Source organism: Oxyura jamaicensis, chromosome Z (assembly GCF_011077185.1).
Source record: "Oxyura jamaicensis isolate SHBP4307 breed ruddy duck chromosome Z, BPBGC_Ojam_1.0, whole genome shotgun sequence".
Lineage (NCBI taxonomy): Eukaryota > Metazoa > Chordata > Aves > Anseriformes > Anatidae > Oxyura > Oxyura jamaicensis.
The window spans coordinates 60113245-60128857 of record NC_048926.1 but is presented as its reverse complement, the minus strand read 5'-3'; the positions used below and the strand labels follow the sequence as shown (position 1 = coordinate 60128857).

At 39.2% G+C, this 15613-nt stretch overlaps 1 protein-coding gene across 2 annotated transcripts in view; it reads right to left on the bottom strand.

Moving 5' to 3' along the window:
* Positions 1-15550, bottom strand: part of MAN2A1 (mannosidase alpha class 2A member 1) — a 131701-nt gene extending 116151 nt beyond the window's left edge. Inside the window, exons 1-3 of one of the 2 annotated variants that reach the window (XM_035309927.1) lie at positions 15530-15550; positions 15349-15492; positions 2936-3196 (exon numbers count right to left, since the gene is read on the bottom strand). In XM_035309927.1, coding sequence (XP_035165818.1) covers positions 2936-3196; positions 15349-15483 — 396 coding nt within the window. In that variant the 5' untranslated portion in view covers positions 15484-15492; positions 15530-15550. Of the gene's footprint in view, positions 1-2935; positions 3197-15348; positions 15493-15526 lie in introns of both variants that reach the window. The other variant, XM_035309928.1, reaches the window with a different exon arrangement.
* Between the last annotated feature and the right edge of the window lie 63 nt (positions 15551-15613).

The following is a 15613-nucleotide window of genomic DNA, read 5'->3' as shown; positions in this document are numbered from 1 at the left end:
TTAAAAGTTAACCTTTCACTTGACCAGGTTACATGACTGCAAGTGCAGAACACATTTGGAATATCTAGTCAGTAAGAAACAAAAAGAAGACAAGTACTTCCTTGAGATATTTCAAATTCTTTTCCATTTATAAAGTACTGATACAATAAGAAAAGTCTTGGTAAAAACAGTCAACAAAATTAATAAAGGATGCACCCTGATTTCAGCATGGCTGCTTCAGAACACAGTCATATTGTTACAGGCTTTTCATATGCTTTAACTGAAAACTTACCAATTGTGTATTTTGTTGTCATTTTATTTTGTTTTTCTTCCCTAAATCGGCTTATTACCTCCCTATATTGAGGGACTCAAACTGCTGAAGGAACATAAGTCTTGAGCAAGCACTTGCCTCAGTGAACACTGAACTACTGCACAGAATGAAACACAGTTCATGCCTCTTCAGGCCACCTTTTTGTTGTTGTTACAGGTGATTTATGCTTTTTTTTAAACAGAGCAACATTGCTAAGCACGATGTTAGATAGTTCAGTAGTTGAAAGGGACAAAGAGGACACACCTCACCATCAGTTACAAGACCTTCCAGCTCAGCATGATGGCTGTTGAGATTTCTGTTTTCAAGCACAAATTCCATACACATCTTGAACTACTGACCTAAAAAAGTGTCAAGTCGTAACCGTATTTCATGCAGAGTTCTTCACTTTGTTATCCAGTTCCATTCTCAGCTCTTTGAAAAAGTGCACATTAGCCTTCTATTTAATCTGAATGACATCAATTCTCAATTCAATGGTATTTTGAGCAGTCAGCTCTATTACAACATCCTTCCTACTTACACCATACGTAATGGTGTGTATCATTTCTTGTTTTACATTTTTTTCCACGAGAAAACATCATTCACCTATCCGATCCAAGAATTTTTTGGCTCTCATGCTATTAGTAAATTGTTTTCTCCAACTTAGGCACAGAAAATAAATCTCTTGGAGTAACAAGACCTGGTAATATTACTCACTGAAATGTTAGAGGTTTTTAATCCATATTTGAATCTATTCTTGTAATGCTCTCTCTATTATGTGTGACTATAATGGATTTCCACAACTTATTCTGCGAAGCATCTTTTGCCTTCATTCTCATTTTCCAAATACTAAGTCTCACCTATGTTTTCTTTTTTTTTTTTTTTTTTAAGTTATTGCTTAGGAACACAATTAAAATAAACTGTTTAAGTATTTATTTATTAAATCAATGTTCTTCAAATAATCTTCTCAGAATTTCTCAGTCTATAAAAATCTAGAAGAAAAAAGATCAACTGAGCTTGCAGAATACCTCAGGCTTCGTGAAGCATTAAATAGTAAAGCTAGTATTCAGGTATAACAACAGATTCGTTTACTTATTAATACCAAAATTCTGCAAAAATCAAGGTCTTAGATTCTTGCAACTGAAATGTGGGTCAGACTCACAGGATGAGAAACTATTTATAAAAATCAGTATTAAAGTGACTTCAGGATAATGGCTGATAATCTGCTGAGTACAGGATACTGATGCAGTGACATGAAGAACATTACAACCCTCCCAGCCTGGTAAGGCAAGGAAATAAAGTACGAGTACAGGAAGAGTAGGTACGTTAAATGATACCAAGTACACGTTCTGACATGCCACATACGTGACATGAAACATTAGAACAGTTTTAGTATTTACTTTCCATTCATAACAGGTTAACAAGTCCAATAATTTAAGCCAAAACATTTTACCTGAAAATTCACAACAATTCACATTAGCTTATTTCCCATGTACCTAAAAAAGTGCATTGTTTAATATGTTAACAGACTGTGTGCAAAATAACCTGTAACTGTAATAATCCAGTAACTTAAAAATATGTGAAGGCCCACTTACTTCACTTTCCTGCACAGAAAATATAATATATAATACAAATACGAACAGTTAGATATTACTGCCTTTAAAAACTGCTTCCTCTGTAAGAGACATATTAAGGTAGTGCCTATCCCTGAAGAGCTTAAAGGCATTTTAAATGATAAATTGGAGGTTACAATTGTTCTGATGCATACTTATTCATCTCAAGTCCATGTCTTTCTCCTACAAGAGAAATACTTGCACTTTCAGAATGAGAGAAAAAGCTGGTATTCAGAATTTAATCTTTACTTTAGAGTACTTGAATATTTATAGTACTCCCACAAGACTCCCCAAAACAGAACAGATCACAGACTTCACACAGTATTCATAGCACTCCTGAAACACTCCATTAAAACTGAATATATAAGAGTCAATGAACTCACAGGCATCACCAGAAAGGAAAATAAATTCAACTTGAAGCATTTGACTTTAAAAACTTCAACCAGCCTAGTTCATGCCAACCAATATATGTTTCTCCTTTCTGATCAAAGTGCCTATAAAAACTGGAGACACCCTGGAATGCCTAAACACAAAACTGGTATTCCAAAGGGCAAACAATACTGGATATTTTCTTAAATTATTACGTCTTAAGCATGGTTTGTCTTTTCCTCAAGACACATCTACACATGTAATCCTCAAGTGTAAAACCTACTTATAAGTCTATATACTATTTCCACATTATTTTACATCAGCTTTAGAAGAATCTGGAGAAATACTCTCAAATAAACTCTTTCCCAAGAGCTTCTGCGAGTACTGGACAATAAACAGTGATTAATCTTAGGCTGTTTTCTCTCAAGAACTTTAAAACATTCTGATATGTTGGGTCATCGTAATCACATACAGTTTTCTAGATAGTTTAGAAAAGGTAAAAGGAACTGTTTCATAGCATTTTCCATTTAACACAACAGGCACTTGAACAATTCTATTACATCTTAGATTAGGTGATTAGTTCCAAGCTTTTACCAGTAGTTGGATATTTTGAGAATTACGAAAGGTAGTACTCCAGGAGAGTAAAAGAAAAAGGCATGTCACTTACCTGTACATCTGAACCACGACTTCCACTTTTTGAAGCAAACAAACAATCCTCAGAATCAACGGCAAGTGGAACTGAAGCAGAAGGAAAGAGCTCAGAAAGAGACCCTTGACTGAAGTTTATAGCCTCTGGATTTTTTTGACCATCCTTTACTGATTCACTCAGATTGATCACAGAATCTCGTATATTTGAAATAATCTCATTATTTTCTGCCAACAGGCGCTCAAGATGATCTATTTTTTCTTGCAATATTGAAAGTTGACCCTGTTAAAAAAAAAAAAAAAGTCGATTAATTTTCTCAGACCCATTCTTGACAATCTTTTAAAATCAATTTCACAGTAGTATATCATCACACAAAATAATCGTTATCCTATGTCTTATATAAAGACAAACTAAGAAATTGAACCAACATAAGAGACCCTCTCCTCTCAGAATAAGGGAAAACAGCAAAAGTGATAAAAAGATATTTTTAAAAATAAGTCACATTGTTTCAAGTACTAATTATGCCAAATTCCAATTTTTCATGTCTATCAAACATCTGCAAAAAAATCTAATATTTTCATTTGCCATCATATCAGGACACAAAAGGGAAAGCCCATTTTCTAGAAGGCAGTCCCATCACGATGGAATTAAAAGGATGTAAACATTTTAATACTTCACACATACAAGGAAAAACTGCTTCAGTATATATTAAGTTTCTTATTTTCAGCAAAATTTGGAGAAATTAACAGAAGCTCGTAAAAGATTCCTTAACCACTTGTTCATAGGAATAATCCATATAACTGGACAAACGTCAATATATTCATGCAAAAGACAATTCAAACTAATAGTATTTTCATTTAGATCATGTTCAGTTGCTAAAGAACAGGATTCTAAAGATGATCCTAATGTACACCATGAAAGGAGGGACAGAAGATAATACCAAGATGCACTGAAAGAAGTCAGCATATCTCCAAAGCAACTTGGAAAGAGAGAGGCAGGCAGACAACACAAAACAATTCACAACATTTAATCACCATATTATACCAGGTACAGGAGGTAGCACAGGAGAGGAAAATGCCTGGAAATGCTACTGCTCTCTGAAGTACTAGCCACTCATTCCAAATATTTTTCAAATACTAGTGTGTTAGCTTTTCCACACTTACAAAAGGCCAAATCATTTAAAATGTTTTTAACATTATTTCAGCTTAACAATAATTTCTTTCTTTCCTCAGGCAGATTTCAACTTAACAATAACAAAAGATGGAAAGTAACTGGGTGTTTGTTCTCTATTATTACAGTCATGGTCAGACCCCAAAATATACAACATCTGATTAAGTTTTGTCAAAAAGCTTTCATTGCAACAAAACCACTGCAGATTTGGGTGTTCAAATTTTACCCATTGTTTTCATCACAAATAACACATTCAGTAGACAATTATTCTGTGATCTACGCTTTTTAATGACAAGTTAAACTTTTCCCTGATACCAATGCTTACAGAAAATTATTAGCAACAGCCTTGGTGCATGAGACTTTTTCCCCCTTTAGCAATCATTCACTTGAGGCCTTTGCATTTTCCTTTTAAGATACAATTTGCCTTCCTCAAATGCCAATTAATTCCAACTTCTGTAGTTAGGCTGTAGTTTGCAAAGGACTAAGCCTCCTTTTTAAATTGCAGTGGGTACTTTCTTTTAAAACCTGTTCACTTTGAGAAGTCTGCAGGAATAAAAAGCTTCCCTTAATATTAGATACCAATCAACCTTTTAGGATCTACTAGCCATTTCTGCAATTTCATCGTTCTAATAGGAGTTCTTTATCATTCCACAGAAGATAAGCTGTAGTATTTTACAGTTGGTAAGTTTGTCCCCTCCTTTTTTGGGCTGTGTAAAATGCTGACCCAGTGTTTTGCTTTGTTCTTAGCTCAACGCATCCTGAAAATGATAACAGGTTTTAGAACGTAACACACATTAAACCTTTTTGTTTTCCAAAAGACAGTAATATATTTTGACAATAGATCCAGAATAAATTAATTGAGATGAAGGACATAAATCTTGGAATCTAAACTGCTTAAAGATAAATACTAGAGACAGAATACTAGAAAACAGAATAACTGAAAACAGGAGATCAATATGCAGATGATAGGGCACTGGAAAGAAAAGAAGTGTAGTCCCATGCCCCCTGGTGGCACAAAAGAAACAACCGGGACTAAAATCTTTAAAATGAAACATTAAAAATGGTGTGTACCCATTTTTATAAAATTAGTACTTTCCCTTCCAAAAAGGGAAAAAGAAAGGTTTCTCTGCTCACATAATAGCCTGTTATGCCACTCACTCTTAAAGTAAAATACATAAAATAATACTGATTGGGACTTTCCAGGCTACCCAACATAACCTCTGATCTTCAGATTCCTAAAAAACTAAAACATAGCTATCATCTACACCAGCTATTACCTGCTTCACTGCACACGGCTATAGTTCAAAGTTACCAAATGTGTAAGCACCTAAAATGCTGTTCACACCTACCCCACCAGTATATATTCTTCCTTTGCACTGTAAAAACAGAGAATTTCTCTTTCCTGTATGTTCTAGAAACATTTTACCTACAAAAGAATATTATATTGCTTAGCAATAGCCTGTCAATTACTTTGCAATAGATTACAAGACTAATCTGTTTTATGTTGTCTAGCTAAGTATTGTCTCTCCAAAAGTTATAAAAACACCAAATATGTGGTTAGACTGATCCTTCCATTGGCATATACTCCCAGTGCCTGTCATTCAGACACAAACTTCCAAACTTAGAGGTCAAGTCATACTTCTCATAAGATGGACCATTCTTGTAATTTTTTTATGCTTTAAACCTTAAAATATCTGCATTAAGTTCTACTATTTCACTGTGCATTCTGTGGTAAAATTCTTTTAAACTAAGTTCCCTGTTTCCTGTGTGCTAAGACAGAAGATTGCTCCCTGTTTATTTTCCAGTAAAAAAATTTATATAGTTATGTAATTCCAACAATAACTTATTTTTACAGTGGAGAGTTCAAGCCTACCTAGAACACTGAGCAGTAGTGATTTTTAGAAGATTATACACAAAACTCCAGAGACAGATACTCTGTTATCTGGAGATAGAAATCCTTACCAGAATTCCCACTGTAGGAACTAACAAAGGACACTAATTAAGACTACCTGCTTTCTCTTTTTTTGAAAGACTATGAGATGCATCATGTTTCTTATGAAGATTTTAAACTGGGCATGTACTAACTCAGCTTAAAAGCAAAACATCAAACAAAAAGCTACAGGTAAAAATATGTAACTATGGCCTCACGCTGTAAACTAACAGGCAATGAAGTTTTTGTAGATGCTAAGAAAAATGTTTTCAGTTTCCATTTTGCAACACACCATCTATTAGAATTAAAATTCAGAAACAACAGCGACACAAACTAGAAATGGATCCCAGTTTTCACTCAATATAAATGCAGTGAAGCAGTGTCAGGAATCCATTCTCAAATTTAAAATGGATCAAGTATTAGAAAGTACCTTTTTTTTTCAGTCCTCACTCCTTACTCATTTTAAGTAGGCAGGAGTAAGACAGTGCTAAGAACGTGGCATTCAATAGTAAATTTTATTTTAATTTCGAGCTGAACATGGAAAATGTTCAAGAACAAAATAAAATTTAGTTTCAACACTGTTAGAGGAAAATAGCTGATTCACACTGCCCCACTTACTGATTGCCAGTAATGGGTGTTGATTTACTATTAAAACGGATTAGAAACATACTAGAGAATCTGACAGGTCTAATCAAAAATGAAACACACAGGTCATCTTTTCATTACTAAAATCATCAGTATTTGTTCTAAATTAAGTTTGAAAATTTTCCACACAATTGGAAGTGGGTGTTGTTATATTTATTTTTAAATCTGAGCAGAGATGTATCAATTTTACCTTAAGCAACTCTGCCTGAAATGTTGTAATCTACATGGCTTTGTAAATACTGGATAGCAAAATAAGAGGTATGCTTCCTGGATAAGTCCAAATAGACTAAGGCTCAGTCCAAGTGTAGACCATTAAAAGGATGCTCTGTGAGTCTATATACTTGTTTGACATAAGGAAATGCAATGTAAAGTTATGTGAATCATTTGACTTATACAACCAGTCTACTAGTTCTTACTAACTTTGGTATAAACTTCTTTCTTCCATTTCTCTCCATCTTCACGTATTGATACAGTTGTGCAAATAAAGATTTTATTAAAAAGAAAGGCAACCCTGCTCTCGCTCCATAATGACAAGTATTAGTGCATGAAGTGTAAAGTACCAACAAATCCAAATTGTATCCTGAAAGCAGGAACAGCTGCACTGGTAAAATAATGGCATCACACGAGCAGTGCATCTCTTTGCCATCCCCATGGTTACACAGGGTTGGACTGAAACAACTATATCTTCTCAAGTGAGGACAGACCAGATTAGTTCATTCTCCACCCGTTTGGAACAAAAAACATCCATACCTGTTAGCAGCACTGAGCAACCTGCTATTACCACCACACGAAACAGCTACATTAACAGTTCCGTACGCTTCAGCCAGTCTTAACCCTTCAGTGGTTTTGAGGCCCCAAACATCCCAGAATGGCCTCTGCTTCCCCACTGCCCTCTGTTTTGTCCTCGTCTATTTGCATTTGATACTGCTCTGATCTGTTGCAAGGACTCACTCCAGAAAGGAGTGTTGTTACCCAGCACAAGTAAGAAAGTCCAGTAACACAAGGAAAAATAAAATTGATTTATTCTGGGCAAGGCAGAGCAGCTTCTCCCACCTAAGCGCTGCAGAAAAGGGTATTGCAACTTTCATTTCCTCAGTGAATGCTCACTCCTTCTTTAAATACAGGACCTTTCAAACAGGCAGCTGCTGATCATTTCATGAAGGAAGAAGAAAGGTAGCTCAGATAGTTAAAGTGGGAGTATGACAGGCCCATGAATGAGGAATTCTCACAGAAACTGGCAGGCAGAGGAGAAATCCACGAGAGATTTCTGAGGTTAGGTCAGCTAGAAATTATTATTATTATGTACCAGAGAGTAAGCCAGCAACCACCAAGCACTTGGTTCTAAACCAGCCAGACCCCATTCTCCTTCTCACCCACATGAACAAGCCGGCGACCACAAAAGAGCTGGCAGAGTCCTGTTTAAGAGGCTCTGGTGCACAAATGAGCTGTGGTGAAGAAAGCAAGTGTACCACAGCAAACAGGGTTCTCCCAGGGATGTGAAATTCAAGTCCAGATCATTGCCTATACAGATTCACAACACTAAGCATTTAAGAAACTTCACATGTCCTTTTCTGACTGCACTGAATTTGCAGTCATCTTAATCACTTCCTGAATCAGTTTCTTTCACCTGGAAGTAATTATTCCTATCTTCACAAATCATGTACTAACTTGACTGAAATCTGGATATAAGCCTTCGCTTTTATCAAGATGCAGCACACCAAGATGGTAAGACCAGAACACATTCTCAGTTCCCTGTACTCTCTGAGCACTGTACAGTGAACAGAGCACACTAGATGTAGAATTGGAATGGTCATGTCCTCTACGGAAAAAAAGCAAGCAGGTAGAAGTTAAAAATACAGCATGATGTTGCATCAAAGCTTAATATTTGAACACACTGACTGTTTCAGTGTGTATTCACCTTGTGAGGTAGGTCACAATGAAAAACCAAGCATACAGTACAACAGCTAAAAGCACAAGTCAAGGTTTAAAGCCTTTATTAAGCTAGGCAGAAGGTTTCTGTGTATTTTTAATCATGAAAATTACATAAATAACCTTTTTAAGGATTTCCTGCCTTTAAAGTACCATTCAAAACACGCTCACTTTGGGAAGACACTGGCATTCACCTGAGTTAACTGAACTATAAAACTCAAGTCTTCTCTCTCAAATGAAATAGTTGTTCTAGTCCGAAGATAAAGTAACCTAAAGAACAGGTTTTCAAGAGCTGAGAGACTTTAAAATTCTTTTAACAAGTGTTACAATAAGAAATAAGCATTCTACGTATTATTATTCTAGATTTAAGTTTCACGTACCTTTCAGAGATAATAGAAAGATGTTGTTAAGGCCTAATTTGACATAATTATCACTGATCTGAAGGCTGGGAGACAGAACGGGGAGATGGAGACAGATCTAGAAGCATTCCCTATATAAAATCAGTTATCTGAAAGATGTGCACTACTTCTCAGGCTGGTAAGTTTTAGGTTAATTGCTCTTTTGGTTCCCTTCCCAACCCCATACTGAATATTTTCTTTATTTAAAATGGCTATCAGTACAAAACTGAAATACAGTTTACATGGCATTAGAGTACAGGCATTTTAATTATTTTTATTTGAACAAGTCAAAACTTAAAATAACAAAATCATGTAGCAGGCAGAAATAAAGGTCAAGCTAAGAGCAAAGAAGGAAATGCTCTCTCTCCATTTAGTTTATGCAGTTTAAGCTGGGCATTGACCCTAAGTAGCAGAAAGGAGTTCTCCTTTATGGGAGGTGTTACTACTCTTCTGAAGAATATATTTTGTTCAACATTTTTCACTAGATACAAAGACTAATTGAAAGAAGCTGTAAGATTCTGCCTGACTGCTGTTTAGCCAAAACTTCACTCAAAACGTACAAGAAACAAAGACAAACATGCTCTGGAACATCAGGAAGTACAAAGAACTGTTACTGACCTATAATTACATTTGCTATGAGAACCCCTCCTCCTTTACAATGCACAAGAAGCTCAAAAAAAAATCCTATTTTTTTTTAATCTAATACTCAAGAACGTTCCTGTGACACTCAAAGTCTTTCAGACTGTGATTGTTGTTAATCAGGCTTCGTTTGTTTGTTTTAAGTAAGCAAGTTTCAAATCCAGGAAAATCATAATTCCTCCTCTAAGTATTCTGATTCAACATTCAATCTTCTCCGACATGAAACTCCTAAGAATGCTACTAGAAGTCACTGCACTCACAATTATTCAGTGCTCAGACAACTTAAACTACATACAAACTGAATTACTACTGCTTACATTTCAGAGTGAAACAAATATTTCCTGATCATACAGTTTCCTATACTGCTGCATACATCTGTGCTTGAGCTTGTTATACAACACAGGTCAGAAATGAACCCACAAAAATAAACCTGTAAGAACACAAAGCAACAAAAGGCGTTTATTTATAGTCCAGGTAAGCCACTGATTTCACTAACTTCACTACAGCAATGTACCTAACAAAACCATAGCTGGGAGATGTATTTCTGGTGTATCAGGAGTTATTTCAAAAGCAGAAAGCATGAAGACTTGCTGTGATGCTGGAGGGAGACAAGATTTGTTCTGCACAGAACTGGGGCACAGCAACTGTCAAGCATGAGCTGATACACTGTAGTTGCAGCCACCCAAAGGAGACAGAGGGTTAACCGACAGAAGGTAGGGCTTCCTTAGAGTAGGGAAACTTTCATCTCTAAAGAGCTCCACAGTAAAGCTCACAAGATGCCTTTGTTAAGTGCACAGATTCATAGAACTGCTGATGTTTCTGACATGTTGGCCCTAGCATCCTACTGTTACTGCTCCACCCTACCATGATTCATATTTTGGCCAGGTGATACTAATTCCAAGCTATTGGCAAGTTCAGATGAAACAGCACTGCACACTGCAAAAATCACCGCTTCTGCCATTTACAAAGAAGTATGTGTTGCATCATGTGGATGCCTTGAAAACATGAAGCCAGCAGAGAAGCATTAGCAGTACCACCAACAGCCAGGCCTTAATGTTTTGCTGGAAGGACATGGGAAATAGAAGAAAAAGCCAGCTGCTTTTAGGGGAACTGTACTTGATCATCTCTGTTCGATGCAATGCAGCTACAGGGCCTGTAAAGGCAGTTCAAACACATGAGAAGATCAGAGTAAGTTTCAAATAATGATGCTCAAAGGCATGGGGGGAGGAGGGGTGAAGGATCTTATTCAAAATATATATATATATATGTATATATATATATATATATATATAGGAAAACCCTAAGGATTGAAGTTGCTGTACGCTTGTGCTTTCCTTCTAATAAAATTTAAGGGAAGCGCCAAAGATACTAGAAGAGCAATCCCTTGGTCCCATTCCAGTTACCAAGCAGAACCATGGCAGACCTGAGTTTCAAAAACTTACTTCCAGAAACAGCCTTGCACACTGTGGGGATACGTCCCATGAAAGCCAAAGCAAGTTGCATGAAAGCGGTTAGCAGAAAAAGCCCAGCTCCAGAGCATCACCTATCAGGTTGTGACAGAGGATGCTGTGTTGCTCTTCTGTTTTGCCTTGCTCAGGCATAAAATGCACTAGAAATGAATTTTCATGTGAAGACTACACAAAGGCCATATATTTCTGAAGCAAAATATTCTTACCCAAAAATAAAACCTCCACTTAATTTAAAATACATTGGATTTTTAATGTTTTCCTTTGTCTTATGCCTTAGCATGCATGGCACACTCTTAAATCAAGCAAAATTTAGAATCACAAGGAATACTCCACCAGCCTGTGTAAATGAACAGCTTTTATGGATTTGTTTGAACTCAAGGCAAAGTTAGTTGATAAAATATGCTGTGTTAGCCTAATGATTTTTTTTTCTATTTGGATCCAAAATACCAAATAGAGTAATACGTGCTTATCTGTATTTGGTTTTCATCTGTATACAGTAACACCAGTTCTTCAAGTGAAGCTCCTCATGGACTTACTCCACTTCAGACTCGATTTGAATGAAGCTTTCATTTAGCTTTATCAGTTTAGTCCAAGGACCGCTTGTACCTGACACTCAGTGCACAGGAGACAGCACAGGACTCACCACTTCATATCTCCATCCACTGCACAGCCAAAAGATTTCTCAAATAATTCTGTTATTGCAGACAGGAAGAATATCCTCCATCACTCTTCAGCAAATTCCACCAGAAGACTTGCACTATAATCTGTAGCAAGGACTGATATGTTAATAATCTAAAAATGCATCCAAGGCTCCTTCACCTTAAGCTTGCCTCTGCACAGTGCTGCAAGGTTGTGCCTCTAGTGAGACAGGACACCAAGACACATTGTATCTTGATACCTGTTCTGAGACAGGAAACATCCTATTCCAACACCATGCTATACAGCTCGTCCTTCTCACTTTCAGTACCTTTCATTAGTCTTCTCATACTCAAAGAGATGATAGCTGGAGCATTTTCCTCTCCATTCACAGATACAGAAGTTTTGAGACAACTGTACCAAGCTGAAGTACAGTTTGGTTTCCCTAGCAGCTTATCAGCAGCTTTTCGATTTATTTATTTGAAGGAGCAGGAGGAAAGAAAGGAGAGTAGTGCATTTTAAAACTCAACCAGCAGCGTTTCTGCTATTACTCTCAAGAGTTTTTAAAACAAAAGTGACCGCTGTAGTAACACTGCCTACACTGAGAAGGGTGAGATAAAGTACATAGCAACGCTTGAAACTTCTAGAGCAGGTCATCATCAACTGCTGATGAGCCCTCTGAGGAGATTCTGCGCCAAATGCTCCTTCAACGTGTTCATGGCAAGCAGTTGTGATAACAGAGAGCTTGTGATACAGCCATCTTAAGAATAATATATTGCTGACAACCAGGCAGGGTCCATGAAGTTAGAGGACTTAGAGAGGAGAGGCAAATAAGGCAATCTCCATAGGTTGTACTTAATCTTCCCCCAAATTAACAGGGATTTCAGTTCTATGGCAGCATGCAGACCTTCACATATGTTTTAAATGCACCATCAATGATGACACGGCTATAAATCTCTTCATTAGCTCAGGTTCTATTATGGTTGCCATGATGTCACCTCACTACCGTGTGTGGGCAACGTTCACTCTAAAAGAGACTACTGATGCCAACTTTTGCTAATTCAACACCTAGACAAGATATTACCAGGACCTCCAAAGTCAGACCAGAGATTCTCTTTAACACGGCACTGAAAAGCATTTACAAGCCCTTGGATGGAGAACATGTAAAGGCTCCTGCTTAGGGTATTCGCACTCCTTGAGAGATCTTCTCCATAAATTACTTCTGCAAGACATTCGTGTTGGCACCCTTGAACAACTACCTGAACTCTCAAACTAGAAAGCAAGCTCAGGAAAGGTAACACTTGACTGCAATGGCAGATAAATCTGAAAAAAAAAAAAAAAAGACAGGTTCGCAAGCCTCAGCTTGATGCACACGACCCTGAGATCATGCAACGAGAAGGCATCTGGAAGAAACAGCAGAAGTGAAAATTGAACAGCAATCCCCATCCTGTATTTTACTATTGCTATTACATACCACGATTCTTTCGGTGAATGCAGACCAACAGGAACTATTAAAGTAAAGCCTCGATAGACAAATGCTGATGAGCTACACAGGAAGCTGCTTCCAGAAGAACCCACTCCTCCTCTCTGAGGCTACTGTAAACCACACAGGTCAGGAAGAGCAAGCTAATCAATACGCAACTTCCAGGATATGCAAGGTGAAGGATGCTCTCACCAGAGCTGCATGGAGAAACAGCAAAGTTGAAAAATTAGCACACTGTCAGATCAGAAAGAAGTAAGGAGTGAAGCTATCTGAAAATCTGCGTGAGAAAAAAAAAAAATCTCAGTTCCTCCTTCAAAGCAATAAGAAAAACTGACCTTTTCCATCATGGAAAAAAAATGTCTTCTTAAATCCACGGACATATAACATAATGCTGCCAGAGGTTTTCGCAAACAAAAGCAGCTTGAAGTTTTTACATCTGTGGCTGGTTTCACTTACACTGAGTTCTGACAACACCGCACTGACATCATTTTTTGTAAGCTAAGGTAGCATTTTCCTTTCCAATATTTTTGGTGGCTTCTCTTCCCCTCTTCATCTTTCATATCAACTTTACACTGATGCATTATATGGCTCAGAAAACATTTGCTAGGTTCCAGAGGCTTCCCAGTTTTAACAAAGTGAAAAATTCCTGTTCAGAACCCTACGGACAGCAAAAAGGAGATGACAGAGTCACATCAGCTTCACTTGCAACTTCTTCAAATGATAAAGCAAGAAGAAAAAGGGTAATTTTTCTACCCAAAGGAAGGACTGGAACAGTGCTAAGTAGTGGGAATGAGCAGCCTCGAAGGAATTTAGGTGTGGAAAAGGCAGAAAGAGTAAATGCTGGCGGAATGTTCTAGGAGTCCGAGGGGAGGAAGGAGGACGTGAGGAGAGATGCTTGTCTCCTTACATTGTATAAGGAAGAGATGTTACTGCAGACTGAGGCAATAGACCTTGCTTGTAAGAGAGAAAGCACTACGCTGTAGGATACTGACAGGAATTTCAACTGCAAGACACCGACAGTGGAAAACCAAACACATCCAATATGCCTTCCATATTTACTTCAGTATTTCAAAGCAAATCCTGACATTAAATAAAAAAAAAGAAAAAAAGAAAAAAAGCCTCCTATGTACGAGCTGCCCTGTTCTATTCTTTATCTAGATTAAACTCAACTGGTGAGATAAAAACACATGAGGTGCTCTGCTAATGTAAGATACTGACCGTATCACCAAAGCAGCACTTGTACTAGCTTTTACAAGTATGACACGCAGTACTACTCCCCTGCTGGAACTGTATATTGAGCAGATGCAGCCGCAGCAGTCCAGCCTCGTCTCGCCTTCTTCAAAGCTTCTTTCGTATTCTCTTAGTTCCTGAAACAGCTAGCGGCTGACCTCTGAACTGTAACTCGAAGAAACAAAGGCAGAACTGATCCGTGCTCCTTCTACACACTTCAGCCGAGGTTTTTGCCACGGCCAGAAATAAAGTGGTGTCAACTATTATCTTTGCATTAAACGAAAAAATCAGCGGTTCTATCAGAAAAATAGTATTTTACTTTTTCAGTAAGCGACTTGAGTTCTTCTATTGACTTGACGCCTCACTGCTGTGCTAAAACGCGTTCCTTTGTCTTACTGCCTTCAGGAAGGATAAATTCAGCGAAGGGACAAACCTTCGCTTCTTGCTTTTCCACGCTTTATTTCGCTCCGCGACAACAAAACTCCCCGCACGCAGCAGCGCGAGGCACACGCGCAGCCCGGCACAGCGCACCACGCGCTCTCCACCCGACACGCGCCCGGCCTCGCCGCGACCGGACGGACGCTGCTGGGTTTAACGCCACGACGGCAGCCCGAGCCCCGCTGCCTACCTGGCGGCGGGGTCACCCCGCGCCCGCAGGTCTCGCTGCCAGCCGCGCTCCGGCCAGCCCCGTCCCCCTCCTCCTGCTGGCGGCTCGGGACACGCGGCGGGGCCGGGGCAGCGCCGCCCAGAGGCCAAGCCCCGAGCCCCGGAGGCCGGCGCCGAGGCTCGAGGCCGCCGCTCGCCGCCGGACGAGCGCCGCGGCGGGGAGGAAGTTGGTGGCGGAGGCACCCCCCGCACCCCCCCGCCCGGCCTCCTGCCGGTCCCGGTCCCGTCCCGGCGCTCACCTTGGGGAAGGTGCCCTCCCGCCGCGGGCTCTTGGGGTGGTCGAAGTGCCCCCTGTCCAGCATCAGGTACAGCGAGAAGATGACCACGCAGAACACCGCGCTGCCGAACACCGTGAACTGACGGCTCAGCTTCATCGCCGCCGCTGGCCGACCGGCCCCGCCGCGCTGCTCCCGCCGCCTCCTCCTCCTCCTCCTCCTCCTGCTGCTGCTGCTGCTCGGACGGCGCCGCCGGGCCCCGCTCGCTGCCCCCCCGCGCCCCGCGGGG